This window comes from Hordeum vulgare, chromosome 3H, assembly GCF_904849725.1.
Source record: "Hordeum vulgare subsp. vulgare chromosome 3H, MorexV3_pseudomolecules_assembly, whole genome shotgun sequence".
NCBI classification, from domain to species: Eukaryota; Viridiplantae; Streptophyta; class Magnoliopsida; order Poales; family Poaceae; genus Hordeum; species Hordeum vulgare.
In genome coordinates this window covers 140,634,387-140,659,669 of record NC_058520.1, presented here as the reverse complement: position 1 = coordinate 140,659,669, position 25,283 = coordinate 140,634,387, and the positions used below count along the sequence as shown (strand labels likewise).

General features: G+C 46.5%; 1 protein-coding gene across 1 annotated transcript; it reads left to right on the top strand.

Moving 5' to 3' along the window:
- Positions 1 to 9,387: 9,387 nt before the first annotated feature.
- On the top strand, positions 9,388 to 9,994 carry LOC123439686. The gene has a single exon (XM_045116375.1). It carries the CDS (start codon positions 9,477 to 9,479, stop codon positions 9,774 to 9,776), a length of 300 nt encoding a protein of 99 aa, XP_044972310.1. The 5' UTR covers positions 9,388 to 9,476; the 3' UTR covers positions 9,777 to 9,994.
- Positions 9,995 to 25,283: the final 15,289 nt, after the last annotated feature.

Sequence of the window (25,283 nt, the reverse complement as noted above, 5' to 3'; positions counted from 1 at the left end):
CCTCTGCGAAGGGCCTATCTTGTACCTTTACTTTTGTCCTTGTGAAAGTCATGGTGATCAACACCAGTTCCCTATTCCGTCTTCATCTTGGTGAACGTCATATGCTAGGGAAAGATCTATATTCATATATCAACTTGGAGATGAGTACTTATGCTTTATTATTGTTGACTTTACCCTTGAGGTAAATGGTTGGGAGGCAAAATTATAAGCCCCTATCTTTATCTGTGTCCAACTGAAACATTGATGCCATGAGTACCACGTGAGTTGTAACAACTGTGGAAAACAAAAGAGACGATTGAGTATGTGGATTTGCTTTACAAGCTCTTACTTGGCTCTTTCTGATGTTATGATAAATTGCAATTGCTTCGATGACTATGGACTGTTGTTGGCTACTTCTCGGTAAGGTTTTTGTTTCATACTTTGCTTTGTGAAGGAATTGTTACTTTCCCATAAGAATCTTTACGATATATTGTTGTTCTATGTGTGATCATGATGCCCTCATGTCTGTATTATGTTTTATCGACACCATCATCCCTAAACATGTGGACATGTTTATGGATCTTGGTTTTCGCTTGAGGACAATCGAGGTCTAACCTTGGGGGAGTTGATACGTCCATTTTGCATCATGCTTTCATGTTGATATTTATCGCTTTATGGACTGTTATTATACTTTGTGCTACCATACTTATGCCTTTTCTCTCTTATTTTGCAAGGTTTATTTGAAGTGGGAGAATACCGGCAGCTGGAATTCTGGACTGGAAAAGGAGCAAGTCTGAGTCCTCTATTCTGCGCAACTCCAAATGCCCTAAAAATCAACGTGGAATTTTTTGGGAATATATAAAAATACTAGGCGAAAGACGTGCCAGAGGGGAGCTGCCAGGGGCCCACAAGCCTGGTGGCCGTGACCTGCCCCCCTGGCCGCAGCAACAGGGCTTGTGGGCACCCTGGTGGCCCAATGGCCCGCCTCTTCTGCTCTATGAAGGGTTTTGTCCGGAAAAAAATCAGGGCGGAGCTTTTTCGTGGATTCGCCGCCGCCACGAGGTGGAACTTGAGCATAACCAATCTAGAGCTCCGGCAGGACGATCCTGCCGGGGAAACTTCCCTCCCGGAGGGGGAAATCATCGCCATCGTCATCACCAACACTCCTCTCGTCAGAGGGGACTCGTCACCATCAACATGTTCATCAGCACCATCTCATCTCCAAACCCTAGTTCATCTCTTGATGGCAACAACACGATACGTGCCTCGCTACCCCTTCTGTCACTGGGTGAGGTCACCACATGGTATGAACCCAAAACCAAGCACTTCTCCCATTGCAAGAATCATAGATCTAGTTGGCCAGACAAAACCCACAACTCGAAGAGAATTACAAGGATACAAAATCATGCATAAGAGATATCAGAAGAAACTCAAATAAGATTCATAGATAATCTGATCATAAATCCACAATTCATCGGATCTCGACAAACACACCGCAAAAGAAGATTACATCGGATAGATCTCCATGAAGATCATGGAGAACTTTGTATTGAAGATCCAAGAGAGAGAAGAAGCCATCTAGTTACTAGCTATGGACCCGTAGGTCTATGGTGAGCTACGCATGCATCATCCGAGAGGTCATGGTGTTGATGAAGAAACCCTCCGTGTCCGAATCGCCCCCTCCGGCAGGGCACCAGGACGTGCCCCAGATGGGATCTTGCGGAGAGAGAAGCTTGCGACGGCGGAAAATTACTTTCGATGATCTCCTGATTTTTTTTGGGATTTTTAGGGAATTTATAGGCGCAACCCCTAGGTCAGGGGGCGCTCAGGGGGGCCACAAGCCTGGATGGCGCGGCCTCCCCCCTGGCCACGGGGTGGGGGCTTGTGGGGCCCCTGGGGCTCCCCTGCCTTGGCTCCCAAGCTCCCTAATCTTCTTCCGTTCCAGAAAAAATCTTTTTGGGGATTTTCTTCCGTTTGGACTCCGTTTCAAAATCTCCTCTGAAAGGGGTCAAAAACATGGAAAAAACAGGAACTTACACTTGGCACTGAGTTAATAAGTTAGTCCCAAAAAAATATATAAAATGCATGCAAAACATTCAAAATTTGACAAGATAATAGCATGAAATCGTTAAAAATTATAGATACGTTGGAGACGTATCAGTGATCCGTGGCGTATCCAAGGCACGTGTGATGGCAGTGGGTCGTCGATGTTCTGATAATCCGTGATGGTCATGTCCTGCTGATCCACGGGGGCGACAACGGTCGCCAGCATCTCCTCGGTTCGGCGGGAGTTGCATCTCATTTGGGAGAGGAGGCATCGGTTACAACGGTCATGTCCTATCGTACATAATTCTTTCATAATGAGATTGGATTGTCATGATTTAGATGTTAATTTCCTTAAAGTCTATTATTTGTTTCCTGAAAGTATGGTATTTGATTCCTAAAACAAATTAGACTAATGAGAGGTAACGGTTGATTTGGATAAGTTAGGAAAGTTACATTAAAATATGATATTTGTTTCCTAAAAATCTGTTATTTGTTGTCTAAAATAAATTGCACTAATGAGAGGGATCAATTGATTTGGATAACTTAAGAAAATTAGATATGTAATTTTTTTATACGTTTGGAAAGTGTTGCTTTGTCATAAAAGAGTGGAGAGAAAAATAAATCGATAGACCAGGGTAGGGGGTATTGGGAGGAGAGACGGAAAAAACAAAATGAAAGTGGGTGGAGAGATGAAAAAAAAACAGAAGACAGTGGGGGACGAAAAATAACCGTGGATGCAATCCTACTAGTTAACCCTTTAGGAGTAGAGATTATACTATTTAGTTGATGCCTTTGTTTCACCAATGAAGCCATGGGCATAGAGATCCTAACTCGATAGTAGGTAGTCGGGACAGGGATCACGGAGTTGCACAAACCCACTTTGAGATGCAACAATATATTGTCATCTATTAGTCTCATGTAAAATGTATAGGTCATGCGCGAGGTTCTCACATGTTCTCAAGATGAGGATCCACTCACTTAGGGTATATCAAACGCTACTCTGTAACTAGATAGTTATCAAGATAGCTTTCGGGTGAGTCATGAGACATGCCACGAGACATGGTTGACCAAGATGGGATTTGCCCCTTGGATTCGAAGAGATGTTCTTTGGTCCCTCTCGAGTGATCATATCTAGAAAGCATCGCCATACAACTTGGGTTGAGTGTTATCGCGGTTTGGGAATGTGTATCATGGTTTTGAGAAGAAAGATCGAGTTACCAACAAGGGTGACAAGTACTCTCGTTGACATCGACAACAAAGATCGTGAGGAAAACTAATGTTGCATATGTCACTTGCTACGATTCATCAATACGACTTTGTGTACACATGGGAGTTGGCATGTTCTACTAGGAGCCTCTACCAACTATCGACTCGGATTATGTCCATGTGTACGTGAACCTATAGGGCCACACACTTAAGGAGCATGAGCCCACTCGAATTGGATCCAGGTGGAAATGAGCATGGAGTCCTAATAGGCCTCAACTGTTGAGCCCGATTTAGACATCTACAAAAGTGAAGGGGCGAGAGCGTAGAAAGGGTTTCAATAGTCTCGCGGCCTAGCCACCATCACTTGCATGCCAACATCTTCTACGATCGGATCTAGCATTCTGCAGCCTAACATTCCTTCCTACATGCGTGGATAACTTGGAGGTGTTGGACCTATGACGCTCTGATGAACCATTCGAGGAGACCACAAAAAGTTGCACGAGGGATTCGAGAGGAGGAGACGGGGGCACACACCGCCAACTCTCCTTCTGCCTATCGTGACTGCACGTCGAATGGTAAAATCTAATCGGGTGATCTATCTCCAATAATATGTTCTTGGTTGCGTAATAGATTTTTGTTTTGTTTTGCACTAGTGTAGCGTCATGTGTCGCAAAAATTGAATGGTGATCGCAGCGAAGTTCCACCTTGTCCACGGTGAGGATATCATGGGTTGCTTATGTACTACAAATCTTTCATGCATTCGATTTTGAGGTTCTATCTCCCGCTTTATTTTGTGTTACTTCTTTAAATAATCTAATGTTGATTATGACTAGCTTTTTGTTCACAGGAATAACGTTTTGCAAGTAATTATTTGCATGTAGAAGCTTTCATTGGCGTTACATGCCCCCATAGGCGACCACACAAAAGGGGCATAAGAGAGCTTTCATGATGGCAAAGCATGTGCCAATGTCAGCCTATCTTCTTGGTTAAGTCTTAACTTAGCTTGTTTATTAAAACTATTCAGCCTTTGATTTCCTTAACCATGTGTGTATCATATCATGTGTTTGATGCAATGCATAAGAATAATCTTGCACTCTCGGTGGCCTTTATTTTTCTGTCTTTGAGGAGTACAACATAGGCTTGAGACCCAAGCATTGCAACTGAGCTTCATGTGAAGCTTACCATTGAATTTACGTTGCAGGTACAAATGTGTTAGAGCCAACCTCTTATATCTCACCGAACTATAAAATAACCATTAATTTTCAGTTTTTTATGAAAAAAATAACCTGAATAGACACCTTATATATACACCTATGACCTTTAAATTTTTTTAAGGGATGCGGTAAAAAGCTCCCCCGATCTGTAAAAACACTATTTCAGCTTCTGTTTCTACGGTGCTTTGTATCGTGCTTTGTATCGAAAGAAAGTAGTTTGCGGGAGCCTCCCGCCAACTGCCACAAAAACATCTCCATGATCCGTCTGTGTCGCCCCGCCCGTCGACCCCGACCACCGTCCCACCATCCGTCGGTCGCCCGCCCGCCCGCCCGCCCGCCCGCTTCTCTCCCACTACACTTCAGTATGCCGCCCGCTAGTTCGTCGACCGCTGCCCGGCCACATCTCTCCCACTGCAGTTCAGGCCGCTGCCCACACCAGTTCATCTCGGTCGCTGCGTCTCAGGAGTTCAGAGTGTGTGGCTTGCTCGCGTCTCCTCGACCGAAGGTGGCGGTGTCCTCATCCTTGATGCTCGCCGCACTGGCCTCGAGGAAGGTTCTTGTGTCGCCGTTGCTTAGGGTCGTGTCGGCATTGAGGTGGAGATGGGAAGGGCATGAGGAAGAGGACGGCCAAGAAAAAAAGTGGGCCAGCTATGGGCCTTGCTTGATAAACTTGATATATTTAGAAAATATTCTTTTGTAGGAGTTGATTATACGGGATCTGTTCAGGCGCAGCTAAACTTAGCCCTTAAAACACGTTTTCCTCGGTCCTTATAACGATTTTAAGGGTCCACACGATAAGGGTCTGTTAGAGCATCCCTAGCAGACCTCATAAAACGGACTCTTAAAAACGCGTATAAGGGGCACTGTAAACCTTTTTTACAGTGCGAAATTGCCCCGGACAGAACAGATCGCGTCAATAAAACTATAACCAGCTATATCCCATTTTTTTTTCTTTTTTTCTTTTCTCCTCTCGTCCCGGCGAGTACGTCTCCGACCACGGCGTGCCTCGCCCTGTTGCTCCGGCTCGCCTCGGTGTCGCCCGCCTCGTCCTGGCGCCCCGTTCCCGACCATGCATGCAGTGGAGGAGCCCTGCGCCGCCCGCCCCCGATTGAGCTAGGCACTGCCCGTCCCCGATTGAGCTCGACACTGCCCACTGCCGCACATATGTTCCCCGTCGTGGCCGCACAAGCTCCCACACCTGCCCCGCTCTTCTTCGGTGTCGCCCCGCCCTGATTCAGGCCGCCGGTGGCCTGCTCCATCCTGCCCGTGGACGGCCTCGCCTCGGGTGCAGGTCGAGCTGTCCGCAACTCGGTCCGGTGGCGACAAATTCCGACGTGCGGCAGCTTCTTCCGACATGCGGCGACGGATTCCGGTGAGTTCCTCATAGATTCCAGCCAGTTCTGCGGCGTCGCGTTTGCTCCGACGAGGTTTGACCAGTTTATGGGTTGAACTGTATACTTCCTTCAAAACTGCACATATAAGGTTTTCTCGGATGGATTTACCGTGCCCCTCAAAAATTTCACCGGACGAACAAGTTTTACGGGGTCTCCTAGGCGCCGTTTTTCCGACCGAAACTGTAAACACGTCAGGTTTTTTACGGATTTGAGCATTATACGGGGTTTGCTAGAGATGCTCTTAGAGATAGTCTTAGCTCAAGAGCCCTCATAATTGTCTAGTTCTTAATATTTGGATTATTCAGCTTAGGAATATATGAAGCATTGGAATTAAGAGGTGGAATGATGGAGCAAATGTGATCTCAATGTAAGTCACTTACCACCATTTCATTCAGATCGAAGGTATTGTACGGTTATAATAATCACATTTTGGTTATCCATTCCTTTTATCGACAACAAAAGTGACACATCTCCATCCACCACCACACAATTTTGCAGCAAATGATGCTCCTCTCGCACCACAGATAGCAGTATGTACTTGTTAATTTTACAAGTACGGTTGTCCTCACCATAAACATATCCCAGCATTTAAAATTTTGGGAGACAAAGGCAATTGGCCGAGGAATCTTAGTACTTTTGTTGGATGGTAGCAAAATTCTGTAGCCATCGTGAATGAGCGCTCACCAGAGGCCCTGCCGTTAATGGCAGATTTGTACAATGATGAACGATGATCCCTTTACAAATGTAGGGCTAATTTCCTTAGCCGGTCAAAAGATGGTGAAGATGGATGGTGAAGATCATGCGAGCAAAACTGGAATATAGACAAAATTAAACACAACTGCTGTGGTCCAACGAAGGTGATGATTCCCTTGTTCTGCCGTACAATTATTTCCAGTTTCTTTCACTAAAAGGCGTGAATCCGTTGTTTTTCCTGGATGGCATACCAATTTAAATAAGTATGTTCTGTCAAATTACGTGCACAGTTGACGAGACACAAAAAATCTCCACTAGATTGTAGTATCTTCATGGGGTCGTCCTCATTTGTTACAGGAACATATATAAATCATGAAAATCTTGACTCGACAGCTAAATGCTTTATTTAGGAACTGATTAGGTATCTTGTGGTGGAACCGGTCCATATCATTCAAATTTTGGACCTGGCATTGTTGCTCAACCATTTTAGATTTATTTTAAATTTTCCAATGATATTCGTTTAGTGGGATAGACGTTGTAGCCGACTATAAGGCGTTTATAATGACTTCGTCAATTTCAAGATGTGATGTCGGCTTAGTATGTGAAGGTGCTCATATGGTAGGGTGTGCATGCATGAGTTCACACAGTTGAATGCATGTGGGCATCTGTGATTTTAGTATATTCAAAGCTGCTTAATTTTGTACATTGGGGCATTTTCAAAGTGGACCCTCAAACCGTTCGGACTGTGCGTTTCGAACATGTTTTTTATCCAACACGGGCTCGTATCGGTCCTTCGACAGGTCGGACGTACTTTTTCCGCTAACTCGAGACAACTTCGGGGCTTTGCAGGAGTCTGGACAGTAGCCACGTAGAACTCCGACACTGTCGCCCAAACCCCACCAAAACCACTTACGAACCCCGCTTCTCCATCCTTTCATTTTCTCTCTTTCTGTTTCTCTCTTTCCTTTGCCGCCGCTTCACCACCCCGACCGCCATCCCAAACCCTCGTCGGAACTCGACGAGTCCGCTCACCTCTGACGGTACACCTGAGCACCATGCCGCTTGTCCTCCGCCGCCGTTCCACACCTCTTCTCCTACCGTCGCAGGTACCATTCACTCCTACGATACTCACCATGCCTGATGACTGTTTGGTGAATTGCTCGTGATAAAAAATGTGTCCCTTCTTCTTTAAAGCAATGAATTCTGATATGAAGTATATATCTCAGCACTATGTAGAGTCGTCGAACTGCTCGACCGACGAAGGGGACTACACGGATGAGATGGTGATGATGCAGGTGATCCTTGTAGACACGAAGCATGCACAGGAGCATGTTCTGAGTTTGAAGGGATCGATCAAGGGTTATCGAGTGCTCAGCCGCAATAGGGCAGATGACCATTTTACGTTGATGGACCACTATGTGACCCACGATTCCCTCTATGCTAATAATATTCATCGACGCTTTCGGATGCGCAAAAATGTCTTCAATCATCTCTACCATGATGTCTATTTCTTTGATGACTACTTCATCTTGAAGAAGGACAACGTGGGAAATATTGAGTTCTTTGGTTACCAGAAGTGCACGAGAGCACTACGGAAGCTTGCATATGGCAGGACCGCCGATTCGTGGGACGAGCACCTACAGATGTTCCAGACTACATGCGGAGATGCAACCAACTGCCATTGTCGAGGTGTTTGGACCTCAGTACCCGAGAGAACCTACTGTGGCAGACACCCAAAAGATCTTAGCAAGCTCGGAAGCAAGATGGTGCCTAGATTTGCTCGGATTTCTTGACTGCATGCATTAAAAATGGAAGGTCTACTCAAAATCTTTACAAGGGAGATATTAAGGTCATGTTAAGAAGTCCACCATCATTTTTAAAGCAGTTGCATGTCTAGGTCTCACAATGACATCAACGTGATGCAGCGGCCACCATTGTTTGTTAGCCGACCGAAGAAAAAGTTCATCCTTGTTACCATACCGTCAATGGGCATTAGTACAAAATGAAATACTATTTAGTTCACGGTATCTAATCTCCATGGGCTTTCTTTGTCAAGACCATCTCTAACCCTGTTGGTCAGAAAAGTCTCACCTTGTCCAAGAATAATAAGCTAGAAAGGATGCTAAGAGGGCATTTGGAGTTTTGCACACACATTTTGGAGTTACACTGCTAAACAATGAGATCCGGAGACCACGTGGGAGGTGATGGCCTGTTGTGCGATCATGCACAGCGTGATCGTGGAGGATGAAAGTGAGGATGCTGTCGCAACTCTTGAATTTGAAAACTTGAGTTATCCTATCGAACTTTCAAACCAAAACCCGACCACACTTGAAGAGTTTGTTCAAATGTATAAACAAATTCAGCATCGAGCAACTCAAGAGAAATTGAAAGAAGATCTTATTGGCATTTGTGAGCGGTTAAAGGGGACCACAATGTTGGAGTGTAATATGTGAACTTTTTAAAATTAAAACTATTGCTGCATTTGAACATTTGAACAATTCTAGGCTATATATATACGGTTATTTAAACATATAGACTTAAAAAAATAATGCTGCATGCATGCGAATAGCGTTGGATGGCCGGTCCGCGGACGGATGCGGAAGAAAATTTCAGCGGCAGCGTTGGAGATACCCTTACAAACTGTTTTTTTATAAAAGAACTTGTGTGCAAGCATCATTACCATACCCTTACAAACTGTTTTTCTTTGAAAAAAACTTGTGTGCAAGCATCATTAGCATCCAAGAAAAAAGGAGTACTGCTTGATGGCTCGTCCGTTCCTCGAGCTTTTACGTACACCACTTCCACTATATATATCGGTGTGCACCTCACATTATCCCCAAGAAGCACCAGAGTAGTAGTACGCGGTAGAAGCATTGGTCCTTCTAGTCCCACCGAGCTAAACTACAGTGGCCTTTTGCCTTCCACTCTTAATCAGCATTCTCACATGGCTAGCTCAAAGGTTCTGTGCACTTGCATTTTGATTATCGTCGTCAGCTCAAGCCAAGCCGAGGCGAGGCGCCTCACGACTGCGAGGGTGGCGGCGGTGGCGAGCAAGGGCAAGGAGCCATGGGGCGCGTTGGAAAGTAACAGTCGAAGCTTCAGAGCAACTTCAACTGAGACTAGTGTAGCAGGGGCAGCAGGGTTAGACGGCGAAGCCATGTCGACCGCCACTACAGTGGAGTCCCGGGGGACGGCCCCTGGGAACAGCCCCGGCATAGGCAACAAAGGGAAGATCAACAACTAGCAACCTAGCGGTGTATATTTTGGTTGAAAGGCTATATAAGCCTGTAGCTACTTCGTACTTGATTTGTTTTTAGTTCTCTTAACATTCTATGCTCTTGAATTATGTTTCTTTGTTGCGAGTGCATGTTTTCCAGTTCGTTGTGGATCGAAGTGTGTACTCATGTTCTGCTTAGTTTGTTGAGATAAATAAAGTTCCGTGGGATCGATTGCCAGAATTTATTGCAACTTTACACCACACATCGAAGCAGCCTAGCAGTAAAATATATATATACCCACGCTCAAACAATACAATCATCTATTACATCAATCCCTCTTTATTCCTTCTACACTCGGTTTGTGATTGCCATAGGGTGTGCTTATTTCTTAAGTCAAGTCGTCGTCCTTTTTTCCTTCATAAAGATATCTTTATAACTCTACAAACTTTTATCGTTTTAACTACATCACCCCTTACTTTATTTGACACCGATGTCCTACACTATCAAGTCGATAAAATAGTAGTTGCCCTGTAGTAATTAACCTAGTTGTAGTAGAGTCCTAAATAGTTTAGTATTAAGTTTACAAAGCCTGTTTAGGAAACGACCACGTGTATAAACCGGCAATGTACATGTACGTATAATCCGGAGTTGCGTCGTGTTGGTTGCCGACTCGGACGGCAACGCGTTGGACGCGGCAACGATGTATCTCTTTATATAGCAATCAAAGACAAACAAACGGTGCAAGTTTAAGCACCACCAAAATCAGTTTCCTCCATCTTCAACTTGTGAAATTGGCGCTTCAGCACTTGTGCCTGTGCCTTGGTGACGCGATCTTCTCCGATCCTCATCTCCTTGAGTGTGTTCCACATCTCTCTTGCCGTCTCGAACTCCGTCAATGTCATCAGCACGGAATCCGGCACAGACTGGGCTATGGCGGCCATGGCACCTTCGTCGCGCTCCTCGTCGTCGTCGTCGTCCGTGATGGCCTCCCACACTCGAAGGGATCGAAGAATAATCTTCATCTTCACCGCCCACACGCCGTAGTTGGCGTCGGTGAGCATCGGGTACTGGATGAGGATGTTGCGATGCGCCTGGACATTGGCGCCGCTCGTTCCTCCATCACTGGTTGCTGACTTGACGCCCTTCTTCACCTTGTCGCCGTTCTTGTTCGCCTTGGCACCGCCCTTGCCGCACTTGACCGACTCAGCGTCGCTGTCTGTCATCGTAGATCGTAGATCGTCGAGACTATGATACCAATTGTTGGTTTTTGAACCGTAGATCAAATCAGCAGGCAGCAGCACTCCAACACTTCCTAGTGCAAAGCTAGCTTGTGAAGCTAGCAGGCACACAGGTGGATGGATCTTCTTGCTAGCTAGTTGCACGCTGTGCTTGATCGATCCAGCGGAAACACTCGGCGGAAACTCTCCTGCTGTAGCGAACAAAATAGATCGATTGAAAACTGATTTTGGTGGTGCTTAAACTGGCAATGGCACGTGGACTTTGGTAACCCGACTTCCAAATCAAAATACGATAGGTTTGAAGTGGGCTTACAAGTTAAAGAAGGAAACGGAGGGTGCTATTGTGAAGTACAATGCAAGATTCGTTTCAAAGGGCTACGTACAACGTCAAGGAGTTGACTATGATGAGGTGTTTGCACTGGTTGCTCGAATCGAGACAGTGAGAGTGCTCCTAGCTTTGGCAGCACAAGAGGATTGGAAGGCTCATCATATGGATGTTAAATCCGCTTTCCTCAACGGCGATCTCACAGAAGAAGTGTACGTGGAACAACCCCTCGGCTACGAGGAGAAAGGCGAAGAAGGGAAAGTTTACAAGCTCAAGAAGGCACTTTACGGGTTGAAGCAAGCGCCAAGAGCTTGGAACTCAAAGTTAGACCTAGTCTGGTCTCGCTCGGGTTCAAGAGATGTCCCCTCGAGCACGCAGTCTATACAAAGAACTCCAAAGGCTCAAACCTGCTAGCTGGAGTTTATGTTGACGATCTGATTATCACCGGAGATAGCATACAAGAAATTGAATGTTTCAAGGCACAAATGAAGAACAAGTTCAGCATGAGTGATCTGGGATTACTCAGCTATTACTTGGGCATCGAAGTGAAGCAAAACTCCGGAGAGATTTCCCTATGTCAATCGGCCTACGCGGTCAAGTTATTGGACAAGTGTGGCATGTCACGTTGCTACGAGACACAAGTTCCAATGGACCAACGTCACAAGTTGAGCAAGCGTAGCTCAAATCCGCCGGTGGACACCACAATGTATCAAAGCATTGTGGGCAGCCTAAGATATTTGGTGCATACCCGACCTGACTTCGCTTATTCAGTCGGGATCGTGAGTCGTTTCATGGAGAATCCGACAACCGAGCACATGAGCGCGGTCAATCAAATCTTGCGCTATGTGAAAGGCACCATTAATCTTGGTTGCACGTACAGAAAGGGAAAGGAAGGATTGATCCTTCGTAGATATTCAGATAGTGACATGGCAGGTGATGTTGATGACCGAAAGAGCACAACGGGCATGGTTTTCTACCTTGGCCCGAATCCGATTAGCTGGAATTCTCAGAAGCAAAAGGTGATGGCACTGTCTTCATGCGAGGTAGAATACATAGCGGCAAGCACGGCAGCTTGTCAAGCAGTGTGGCTGAGAAGACTCCTAGCTATTCTTGCAAAGCGGGAGGTGCAGAAGGTGTCAACGAAGATTGACAACCAAGCTGCAATCTCATTGTGCAAAAATCCGGTTCATCACGAAAGGAGAAAGCACATAGATACCAAGTTCCATCACATCCGGGAGTGCATTGAGGAAGGGATGATCGAAGTTCGACACGTGAATACGAAGGACCAGCTTGCCGATATTTTCATCAAGTCCCTCGGTCGACAGAAGTTCATCGAGATGAGGAAGAAAGTCGGAGTGCAAGCAATGGAGACAAAGCAACCAGGTTAAGGAGGTGAATATAGTAATTAACCTAGTTGTAGTAGAGTCCTAGATAGTTTAGTATTAAGTTTACAAAGTCTGTTTAGGAAACGATCACGTGTATAAACCGGCAACATACCTGTACGTATAATCCGGAGTTGCGTCGTGTTGGTTGCCGACTCGGACGGCAACACGTTGGACGCGGCAACGATGTATCTCTTTATATAGCAATCAAAGAGAAACAAACGGTGCAAGTTTAAGCCCCACCAAAATCAGTTTTCAATCGATCTATTTCGTTTGCTACAGCAGGAGAGTTTCCGCCGAGTGTTTCCGTTGGATCGATCAAGCACAGCGTGCAACTAGCTAGAAGATCCATCCACCTGTGTGCCTGCTAGCTTCACAAGCTAGCTTTGCACTAGGAAGTGTTGGAGTGCTGCTGCCTGCAGATTTGATCTATGGTTGAAAAACCAACATGCCCTTATGTCCAATTCCTCCCAGCAGTAATATTTTACTGCTAGGCTGCTTCGATGTGTGGTGTACAGTTGGTTGCGTGAATTACTTTATGCATGCATGAACCATTTTTTTACTATGCAGCAAACACACACTGCTCGAGCGGTGCAAACATATTTTCTCAGAGCACCGATGATCTGGTTGCAACACTTTCAGATAGTTGGCACTCATTACATAGTGGAAAGCCTTAGAGCAACTTCAATGGGTCGATCCACTTCGTCTGCCGTCGTTTGTTTGGGTCTACGTAGATCAATTATCAAAACGCGTCCGCTTCGCGTCCGCGCCGATCCATTTTCTGTTGGCTTTTAATCCATAGATCAAAAGATGAGAACAGCAGCACACATACGTACGTGCAAAGCTAGCAAGCTAGAAAGCAGGTAGCTGGATGGATATCCAGCCACGTACGTGTGTGTGCAGCCGGATCGTTTCTTCAACCGGCTACGATCGACACGACACGATTTCGGCGGAACGAACACGAAGGCATGAATCGATGTATGGCCGCAGACTCGTGTCGAGCCTGTCAAACTTTGTATTGCTTTTCGTTTTTAAGTTGTTACAAGAAACACCCCTAGGGTGCCTTTTATACACGACCATAAGGGACTATGGTAGACTAGGACTAGGTATCCTAATAGTACTAGGATTCGGTTTGGCTTTCTTTCCTAATCCTACGTGTACAGGGCAACATGATTAACTCACATTCACCCCCTAATCACGATGTCCTTACTTCCGACCTGGGTCCCAAACACGATTGTTGCTTCTCATAACTGTTATCATCGGCATGGCCTTTGTCGTCCCTTGCAACATTTCATGGACCGTCTTTACTGTCGTCGGATCGTCCGTAGCTTGATGACAACACTCCTTTTTGGTCGTGTCTTCAATCTTCACCTCTTCTTTGGTGCTTTGTAGACTGTCCTTCGGATCATCGAGGGCACAACTTTTGAACCCGAACGTGACCATACTTTGGTCTAACTTTGAATTCCAAGCTCTTGGCGCTTGCATCAGCCCGTAAAGTGCCTTCTTGAGCTTGTCAACTTCCGCTTGTTCGTCTTTCTTCTCGTAGCTGAGGGGTTGTTCTACATACACTTATTATGTGAGATCGCCGTTGAGGAAAGCGGATTTAACATCCATATGATGAACCTTCCAATCCTCTTGTGCTGCCAAAGCTAGGAGCACTCTCATCGTCTCGAGTTGACCAACCGGTGCAAACACCTCATCATAGTCAACTCCTTGACGTTGTACGTATCCCGTTGCAACGAGTCTTGCCTTGTACTTCACAATGGCACTCTCCATGTCCTTCTTTAACTTGTAAACCCACTTCAAACCCATCGCCTTTTGGTTTGGAGGTCGGGTTACCAAAGTCCACGTGCCATTGCTCTCAATCTCCTTCATCTCCTCATCCATGGCGTGCGTCCAGCTAGGACTTTTGCTCGCCTCTACGAAGTTCGCCGGCTCCTCAACTCCGAACAAACATAGTCCGGAGTACTCGAGCGTAACTAGCTTTGTGTACTTGTAGACTTTCTTGAGGGCCTTGTAGCGACGAGGCCCTGAGGAGTCCGTTGTGGCTTGCGAAGGAGGCGACACAAATTGTGCCGGTGTTGATGCACTTGAGGCAGATGGATGAGACCCGGGCGTGTCATCGACATCCGTGTCGTCGGCGTAGTCGTCGTGATCATGACCATCATCTTGATTGTCATCGTCACTATGCGCCTCGTTGTCGATGTTGTCGTCGAGATCTCCACCCGTGCCGTGCGCTTCGTTGTCGCTATCTCCTTGCGACCTATGCACGTCGTCGTCGGTGTCGGCACCATGATGATCACTACCATTGTGGTCACCTTGGTTGGGCGTCTTGCCAACCACCCGGACATCCTCCCCTGCATCATCATCAGTTGGAAATTCAACCGTGAATATGTTACCGTTTGGAGCATCGTCGGTTGTGGCGCTCCAATTCCACGCTTGGTTTTCTTCAAACACGACATCGCGTGAAATCCGTAGACGCTTGGTTTGTGGTTCGTAGAAGCGGTATGCCTTAGTGCCAGAACTCCTCTCGTATCCGATGAACACCATCTTGGTGCTATGATCGGCAAGCTTTGAGAGGTGCGGCTCCGTCGTCTTCACATGTGCCACGCACCCGAACGTCCGTAGATGAGACACATTCATTTTGCGTCCGTAAATTTCTTCATACGGAGTCTTGCCGATCACCGCCTTCGTTGGAGCCCGGTTGAGAAGATAGACCGCCGTCGAGACAGCTTCTCCCCAAAAAGTCCCCGGCAGGTTCGTGCTCTTGAGTAAACTCCTTGCCATGTCAACGATGGTTCGATTGCGCCTTCCAACGACCCTGTTCTGCTGCGGCGTGTAAGGTGCCGTGAGGAACCTTTTTATGCCAATCTTCTCGCAGTAGTCGTTGAACTCATTCGAAGTAAACTCTCCGCCGTGATCTGTCCGTAGAGCGCGAACTTTCAACTTGTGTTCCATCTCCGTTGCAACCTTTAGCTTCTTGAACGCTTCAAACGCCTCATCTTTAGATCGTAGGAGAACGACCCACATATATCTCGAGTAGTCATCTACCACAAGGAAGAAGTACTTCTTTCCTCCGTGAGTTGCCGGGGTGATAGGGCCACATAGATCACCATGGAGCAGCTCGAGTGCATCACTTGCACGATAGGTAGACTGAGCAAGGAACGGCCTGCGGTGCTATTTTCCAACCAAGCAACCATCACATACTCGATCAACATGGTTAATAACTGGCATCCCGGATACCATCTCCATCTTTGACATCTTCTTCAAGGCATGGAAGTTAACATGTCCAAATCTATCATGCCATAACCACGAATCATCATGACTCTTGGCGAGCCAACACTCCGGTTGAGATTGATCAAGATTGAGGAAATAGAGCTTGTTCCGTGTGCGAGTAACACGAGCTAGCACGTTCTGAAGGTTGTCGAAGATCATCATCACTCCGTTCTCGATACCCACCTTGCATCCATTCTCGTCAAGCTTCACAATAGAGACGATGTTGTTGCAAAGCCGTGGGATGTAGTACACTTCGATGAGTATGTGATGTTCGCCTGTGAGACCCTCGAAGAGGACAAATCCTTGCCCCCAAATCTCCACATTTGAACCATCACCAAACTTGAACGAGCCTTCAACATCACATTCTAGCTCGATAAATTTCTCCTTGCATCCCGTCATGTGGTTACTGGCACCCTTGTCGAGATACCACGACACGTTGTGATCCCCGGATAACTTAGGTGTCACATTCTTCTCATGAAGTAGCACCTTTCGGCTTGGTTTCACAACCACTATTTCAGCGAGATCACAAACTTCGACCATCAGAAGACCTGGACCTTCATCTTCCTCCTTTGCCAAATTTGCCTTGATCTCTCGCTTGTCAGGCTCCGGACAATCCTTTGCAAAGTGACCCATCTCGTTGCAGTTATAGCACTTGAACTCGGACATATCCAAGTTCCGTTGCTTCCACCCATTAGTTCGGTCAGCCTTACCACGACCTTGTGGCTTGCCTTTTCCTTTGCCTTCTCCGGTTTGTCCGCCGCGCGTTGCGTTGCTTGAGCCTTCGTTGCCATCACGCCTTCCTTTGCTACTTGGGAATTTCAAATCTGCACGCGAGTACATGAGTTGGTCACTACCTGCTCCGTTGCCTTTCCGACAGCCACGAGCATTCTCTTCCCACGTCCGCAGGCGTCCCATCGCCTCCGTTATGGTCATGTCGTCGATGTCGTAAAGCTGCTCGAGCTTGCGGATGATGTACGTGAATTTCTCAGTCGCCGGACTGAAAATTTTCTCCACAATCTCGGTCTCCTCGAGCTTTGCACCAAGCGCACGGATCTCTCCCACCAAAGTAGTAAGACGCATGGCGTAGTCGTTCACCGATTCAGTTTCCTCCATCTTCAACTTGTGAAATTGGCGCTTCACCACTTGTGCCCGAGCCTTGGTGACGCGATCTTCTCCAATCCTCATCTCTTTGAGTGCGTTCCACGCCTCTCTTGCCATCTCAAACTCCGCCAATGTTATCGGCACGGACTGGGCTATGGCGGCCATGGCACCTTCGTCAGACTCGTCATCGACGTCGTCGTCCGTGATTGCCTTCCACACTCGGAGTGTTCGGAGAATAATCTTCGTCTTCACCGCCCACACGCCATAGTTGGCGTCGGTGAGCATCGGGTACTAGATGGGGATGTTGCAATGTACCTGGACGTTGGCGCCGCTCGTTCCTCCACCACTCGTTGCTGACTTTCCACCCTTCTTCACCTTGTCGCCGTTCTTGTTCGCCTTGGGACCGCCTTTGCCGTACTTGACCGACTCAAGGTCGCCGTCCGTTATCGTAGATCGTAGATCGTCGAGGCTCTGATACCAATTGTTGGCTTTTAATCCATAGATCAAAAGACGAGAACAGCAGCACACATACGTACGTGCAAAGCTAGCAAGCTAGCAAGCAGGTAGCTGGATGGATATCCAGGCACGTACGTGTGTGTGCAGCCGGATCGTTTCTTCAACCGGCTACGATCGACAGACACAATTTTGGTGGAACGAACACGAAGGCACGAATCGATGTATGGCCACAGACTCGTATCGAGGCTGTCAAACTTTGTATTGCTTTTCGTTTTTCTGTTGTTACAAGCAACACCCCTAGGGTGCCTTTTAAACACGTCCACAAGGGACTATGGAAATAGACTAGGACTAGGTATCCTAGTACTACTAGTATTCGGTTTGGCTTTCTTTCCTAATCCTACGTCTACAGGGCAACATGATTAACTCACATTTTCGACCCAAATTTGGGACTGAAATGCGTCAGCGCGAACACGAAGCGGACGCGCGCGCCTTCTCGGTGACCACCCCATCCACACCCGTCGGTCGTCCAACTACCCGTAGTCAACTTAATTAATGACGGCCGCCCTCCGTGGGCCCATGCAGCAGCGACCACGGGCGACCTTTTTTTAATCCGAGTGGGTGGTCGGGTTCGGCCTCATCTGTTTTCAGAACCCCCGTCCCCGTCTCACCACCTCTCTGCTCCCTCGTTGGTGACCAAACCCTAGCAACCATGGTTGTCTCCTCCCAAAACAAGTGCAAGTCCCTCATCTATCCCCGCGATCTTCCCGTCGGCGCCTTCCCGTCGGCCTCGCTAAAGTGTCAGCGTCCCGGTGCACCAAGCGCAGTGGCACTGGGAGCACTGCATCTCGCTGCCATACCCAGACGTGATCCTGCCACACCACTAGCATCTGGATTCGGAGAAGATCTTGGTGCCTGTCGTGCCACAGCGGGCACGCACACATGCGGAGGAGGTGAGTCGCCGGCGGCGGCTGATGTCGGAGCAGCGGCTCAACCTTGTGTATGCGGCCAACTCTCTCGACTTGGAGGTTTGGTTCAGGCTCGAGCACGAGGAGCAGCACCGATGCGGCGTGCGCGACTTGCAGCCAGGAGGCCCTCCTCCGCCCACGCCCGTCATTACCGACGAGGATCAGGAGGCAGAGGCTGCCTACCAGGCGGCGCTGGCAGCCACACTTCACGAGAGCAAGGAGGAAGAGCGGCGCAAGGCCAAGGAGGAGGATGCGGCATACGAGGCGCGGCTCACGGAGGCCATCGCGTTGTTCGCCGTCGGCTACTGTGTCATGCCCCTCCGCCGAAGACCGAGCCCACGGATCCAGAGCCGTAGCTCTACCACTGGACCCGCTGCGTCCACGAGTGGGTCTCCGCGCCGCCCATCTGGTTGGGCGCGACACTACAATAGGAGGCTGCTTACCTCCAACACTGGAGGGCGCAGCACCTGACGGAAGATCACGCCGACAGCGCGCAGCAGATGGAGCTGGAGCGGGAAGGAGAGGACGAACCACTGGAGAGGGAGCAGGAGGAGAGCATATTCATGATGAGGTTTAAACAAATTTTCAATACCATAAGAAAGATCATCACCCCAATCATGATTATTGCAATAAGTAGTAGTCATAGCAAAACTAGCATCCCCAAGCTTAGGGTTTTGCATATTTTTAGCATGATTGTCACTAATAGAATTTATAGTGAAACCATTGCAATCATGCTTTTCATCCAAGGAGCCCTCATGAATCTCTTCATAAATTTCTTTCTCACAGTTTTCAGATTCAAGCATCTCAAGCAAAACTCCATAAAGATAGTCAAGTGCACTCAAGTCACTAGCAATTGTATCAACATAATTGGATCTCTTAAAGAGATTAGCAAGTGGATGAGGATCCATATCACTAGATTTTCAGCAAGCAAAGATGCAAGCATATTGAAGGCACATGGAACACAAGCGAACATAAAGCAAGCGAGAGAAAAGGGCGAAAGAAAAGGCAAAGAAAAAGGCAAACGAAAAAGGCAAATGTGAAGTGGGGGAGAGGAAAACTAGAGGCAACTGGCAAAAAAGGTAAATGCAAGAGATGAGTTTGTGACACCTACTTGGATAGATCTTGACTTGATCTCTCCTCCCCGGCAACGGCGCTAGAAATAGGCTTGTTGACCGGAGATTATTCTTGTTTTGATCTTCCTCGGCAAGCGATCCTCCTCCTAGGCAACGGCGCCAGAAATCCTTCTACTACTGCGACAATAGACCTTCCCTCGCAACGGCGCCAGGAATCCTTTTGTCACGGGCTATGCCTATAAGGACTTCCTTGGCAAATATGCAAAGGATTTCCCCGCGGCCTTGGAGCCTTGCGTTGGTGTTCCCTTAAAGAGGAAAGGGTGATGTAGCACAGCGGCGGTAAGTATTTCCCTCAGTTTGAGAACCAAGGTATCGATCCAGTGGGAGGCTCGCGTCAAGTCACAAGTACCTGCACAAACACAAAGAGCTTGCACCCAATGCTATGAAGGGTTGTCAATCCCTTATAGATTGTTGCAAAGCGAGAACTGAAAGCAAAAAGTAAACAAAGCAAAGTAAAAGTGAAAGTGGAGACGATAGTTGTGAATAGACCCGGGGGCCGTAGTGTTCACTAGTGGCTTCTCTCATGAAAGCAAGTAGACGGTGGGTGAACGAATTACTGTCGAGCAATTGATAGAACCGCGCAAAGTCGTGACGCTATCTAAGGCAATGATTATATCTATAGGCATCACATCCAAAACAAGTAGACCGATACTTTCTGCATCTACTACTATTACTCCACACGTCGATCGCTATCCATCATGCATCTAGTGTATTAAGTTCAAAAGAACAGAGTAACGCCTTAAGCAAGATGACATGATGTAGATGGACAATCTCAAATCTATGATGAAAGCCCATCTTGCTACCCTTGATGGCAACAACACGATGCATGCCTTGCTGCCCCTTCTGTCACTGGGAAAGGTCAGCACACGGTATGAACCAAAAACCAAGCACTTCTCCCATTGCAAGAATCATAGATCTAGTTGGCCAAACAAAACCCAAGACTCGGAGAGACTTACAAGGATATCAAATCATGCATATAAGAAATCAGCAAAGACTCAAATATAATTCATAGATAATCTGATCACAAATCCACAATTCATTGGATCTCGACAAACACACCGCCAAAGAGGATTACATCGGATAGATCTCCATGAAGATCATGGAGATCTTTGTATTGAAGATCCAAGAGAGAAAAGAAGCCATCTAGCTACTAACTACAGACCCGTAGGTCTGAAGTGGACTACTCACGAGTCATTGGAGAGGCGATGATGTTGATGTAGAAGCCCTCCAACTCCAAAGTCCCCTCCGGCAGGGCACGGGGAAGGGTCTCGAGATGAGATCTCGCGGAAACAGAAGCTTGCGGCGACGGAAAAGTGTTTTCGTGGATGCCCTGATTTTTTCTGGGATTTTAGGGAATATATAGGTGAAAGAGCTAGGGCAGGGGAGCTCCAGGGGGCCACAAGCCTGGTAGCCGCCCCCCTCACCTGGTGGCGGCTACAAAGCTTGTGGGCCCCCTGTGGCTCTCCTGGCTTGGCCCTCAAGTCCCCCGATCTTCTTCTGTTCTGGAAAAAATTATTTCAGGGATTTTATTCCGTTTGGACTCTGTTCCAAAATTAGATCTCAAAAGAGTCAAAAACAAAGAAAAAACAGAACTGGCACTTGGCACTGAATTAATAAGTTAGTCCCAAAAAAGATATAAAAGGTATAAAAACATCCAAAGTTGACAAGATAACAGCATAAAACGATCAAAAATTATAGATACGTTTGAGACGTATCAGTGTTCCCCTCGGCTGGTCCTGCGCCGACGTTGATCGACCTCACCGGCCGTGGCGCCGCCGACGAGGACGGCTAGGGCGACAGGTTTTTTATTGTTTAATTAATGTAATGGGGACATGTGGACTCTCGCCGGCCTTTGTGGCCGGCTTTAATGTTCAATTAATGTTTGTTTTTATTTTTGGAAATGGTTTGCATATTTTTTCACGTGTTGTCAAAATTGGTCGTGCCTGCATTGGACGCATGCGCTGATCCAAACATGGAAGCGGACGTTGGTATCCGTCGGGCCAGCCCAAATGGACAAAAACGAACAAGTACGTCGTTCGTTTGGGTCGGCCGATTGGAGTTGCTCTTAGAACTCCAAACCCGTAATTTTAAACCTCTATCAAAAACCACATCACCCATAACCCATGTGGCATCGAATAGTCAAAGGGAAAAGAAGTTAAATGGCCACCTTGGAGCTGGGTGGAATGTCCTCTCAATAAGATTCCATCTACTATTGATGTCTTTATTTTTAAAGAAACATTCAAAAGGAGTATTCATTTCTGAGCTCAGACTCATCTGCACCTGGTGAAAAGAAAATTCACAAAAAGTACTAAAAAATTCAAAAAAACTCCAACTGTTTTTTGCATGGAATATAAGTTGGTGCATGAGGTACGCTTCATATTTCAGGTCATTTGAATATATGAGTAGCTCTCGATAAAAAATACAAAGTAGCTTTCACAAAAAGACAACTTTGGGGCTCAATTCAGAATCAATTTCATTGCTTCTATTTCATAAGGATTATCCCTATTTTTTGGCATCTCGAGGATTCAGTGCTGAACTGGTGGGCTGACAGAATGGGCTTAGGGTCCCTAGTAGGAAGGCAATGACTTCTCTCATCATGCTTGTCTCATGGACGGTGTGGAATGATAGAAATGATTGGGTCTTCCATCACCGGAGCGCTCCACCATCCATCCTCTTAAACATCATTGATCAAGAGGCAAACCTGTGGATCACCGCTTGTGCAAAGACATTAAACATCATTATTACCGCGAGTAATCCCACATGTCGTGTACGAGTGCACCGTTTGTAACAAACAACTATCCTCTCTTATTTAATATATGAAACAAATCTTTTGCCTTCACTTCAAAAAAGTAAGGAATATCCAAGAGCCTGAACCATTCCAATGTCTTGCCTTCCAAAGTTATATATAGGGAATATATATTTTTCTTAGCTTCATCATCCCATAAACCTGAATGTCTAAAAAGATTACACAAATCTTTAAGTTTGAGATAACGATCTTTAGGTTGAACGGTTTTGTATTATGCATAAAGTTTAGTTCTCACATGCTCAACCAAGCCAATAGGTATTTGATAAACTTTTTCGGAAGGTGGAGGTTCCCTCCTAACCACGTTAGTGGTGTAGGCGATCCCTCCTAACATATTATTTGCAACAAGGTTTTCCATGGTGGACTAAAAGTGAAAACAAAAATAAAAAATGACAAACACAAAAACACTTTTCTTACCAAATTTCATTTACCAAAAGTGCTACACTTCCACGCAACATTGGCAGAAAAGATTCTTAAAAACCCACAAATGTAGCAGATATATTGTAATCATTTTTCAATAAGTAAGGGTGTCAAACCTAAAAAGCAGTAAAAAATTATCTCATGGAGACTGGTAAAGAATCACTATAGAAGTTTCATAGATTGTTTGATGGGTTGTTTGATATGGAATTTGTGAAAAAAGTGCAATGGTGTACCAAGTGGCCTAGTCTTTAACTATGATAAGAACAAGCAAGATGTATTACTTATAGGGATTAAACAGATCTCGAGGACACAGAAGAATTTTACCAAGTTATTTTCATCTAGTTCTCTTGAGTTAACGTTCATTGCCTTGATACTTATTGTGTGGTGGTGTGACGCCCTCATTTTGATTGTATGCTAATCATACACGTAAATAGGTATGACCAAGATTAGGGACTCACGGTAAGATATCACAACACAACTCTAGACACAAATTAAAGTCATACAAGCTTCATATTACAAGACATATGCCTCAAGGGCTTGAATACATAAGTTCGAATACAAACGAGTAAGCGGAAGAAATTAATATTTGAGTACAGACATAAGGAAACAAGTTTTTCCTTAAGAAGGCTAGCACAAACATAGCATCGGATCAAAAAGGCAAGGCCTCCTGCTTGGGAGCCTCCTAACTGCCCGTAGTCATCAGCGGCCTCCACGTAGTAGTAGGTTCCGTCGGGGGTAGTAGTAGTCGTCGGCGGGATAAACTGGCTCCTGGGCTCCGTCATATGGCCGCGGCAATCGTATCAAGAGGAAAAAGGGGAGCAAAGCAATGGTGAGTACTCATCCAAAGTACTCGCAAGACTCACATTAGAACTATGCCAAGTATGCATGAGTACCAAAGGAATGGGGCCATATCTTTGGACTGGTTGCAGAAATGCCGAAATAGAAAGAAGGCTTGGTCCTATCAAAGACTAGCATCTTCAATGTCTTGCGGCATTAGAAGAGTGTAGGTCAGTAACACATATGTAAAAATTATGTCGCAGCAAATTCATTTAATAACGCCCAGAGATCCTTTCTCGACTCCCTGTGAGAAAGCAATCTTGGAGACACATTTCAATTTAAGTCACACTTCTAGCTGTATTAGATTGGGATACAACTTTGAGCGTTCGTTACCGTGGACACGTCTATTCAGATAGATATACTTCCCTGCACGGGTGCACAAACTTACCCAACACGCTCGATTAGCTCTGACTGGACACACTTTACTGGGTCATGCCCGGCCTCAGTTGATCAACACGCCGTAGTCCTTCCTAGGATCAACAGAGAGGCCACACGCCGGTCTACATCCTAATCGCAACGGTGTCATGGGCCAATCTCCCTTCACAATACTACGTGTGACATGGACGGTCGATGTCAGTCCTGTCACCTCTTTATACAAATAGAGTGCTTGCGCGAGCCACCCGGACACGTGCCGCTTAATTGTGGCATCTGAAGAGCTTTCGGGCGAATGTACGACGCAGAGTGCTCATACTTATTCTCGCGTGGTGGTTAGTGCGAAACAGGCCAGAGGCCTTGTCACATCATATATCCAACCCCAATAATGTTTTATTAACTGCGATGACGATCAATGATCCATGATATGTGGTCATGTCGCCCTGTCGTCCCGTCTTGAGGACTTGTGGCAAGGGCCAATAATGCTCGACCGCGCCTTGTCACTATCAGCGGGTATCCACCCGCTCCTTAACTACGGCGACGATCAATGACCCACGATATCTGGTCGAGTCGCCCCGTCTCAAGGACTTGTGGTAAGGGACAACAATGTCTGCCCACACCTCATCACTATCACACAGGTATCCACTCGCTCCACACGTCTCATCATGTTCAAGTACTAAAGTAAAAGTAATTGTGTGTCCATAACATCAAAGAAATCCAAGGTATCACCCTCGATGGGTTCAAATTGATGTGATTGTTGATGATGATATGATGAGATGATGTATATACTTCTCACTCCTCGTTGGTTACCTCAAATGGAAGGTTGAGATGTACTCAGCAGCAAGTTTTCCTTTACACGGAGACTGTAAGGTTTATCGAACCAGGAGGACTCCTAGGATCAACAAGTAGGTGTCTTCCACCCTGGCGCTAGCAGAAGACGTGGACCTGCACACACAACAAATAACTTTGCTCCCAACGAGTACAGAGAGGTTGTCAATCTCTCCGGCCTTGTAGTTTGCAAAGGATCAAAACACAAGCGGGAATAGTAATAGTGATTGCAACGAAAAGGTAAATGAAAGCAGTAAATGATGGAGGTGTAAACAATGATGGTGATATGGACCGGAGTCACATGATGTTCACTAGTGATGTCTCTCTCCCAAAAGACGATAAACAACTATGCTTGGGTAAACAAATCAGAGTTGGGTAATTGACAGAATTATGAATG

Excerpts from the sequence above, each read along its gene's own strand:
- LOC123439686 (XM_045116375.1), top strand. The coding sequence starts at position 9,477 with ATGGCTAGCTCAAAGGTTCTGTGCACTTGCATTTTGATTATCGTCGTC.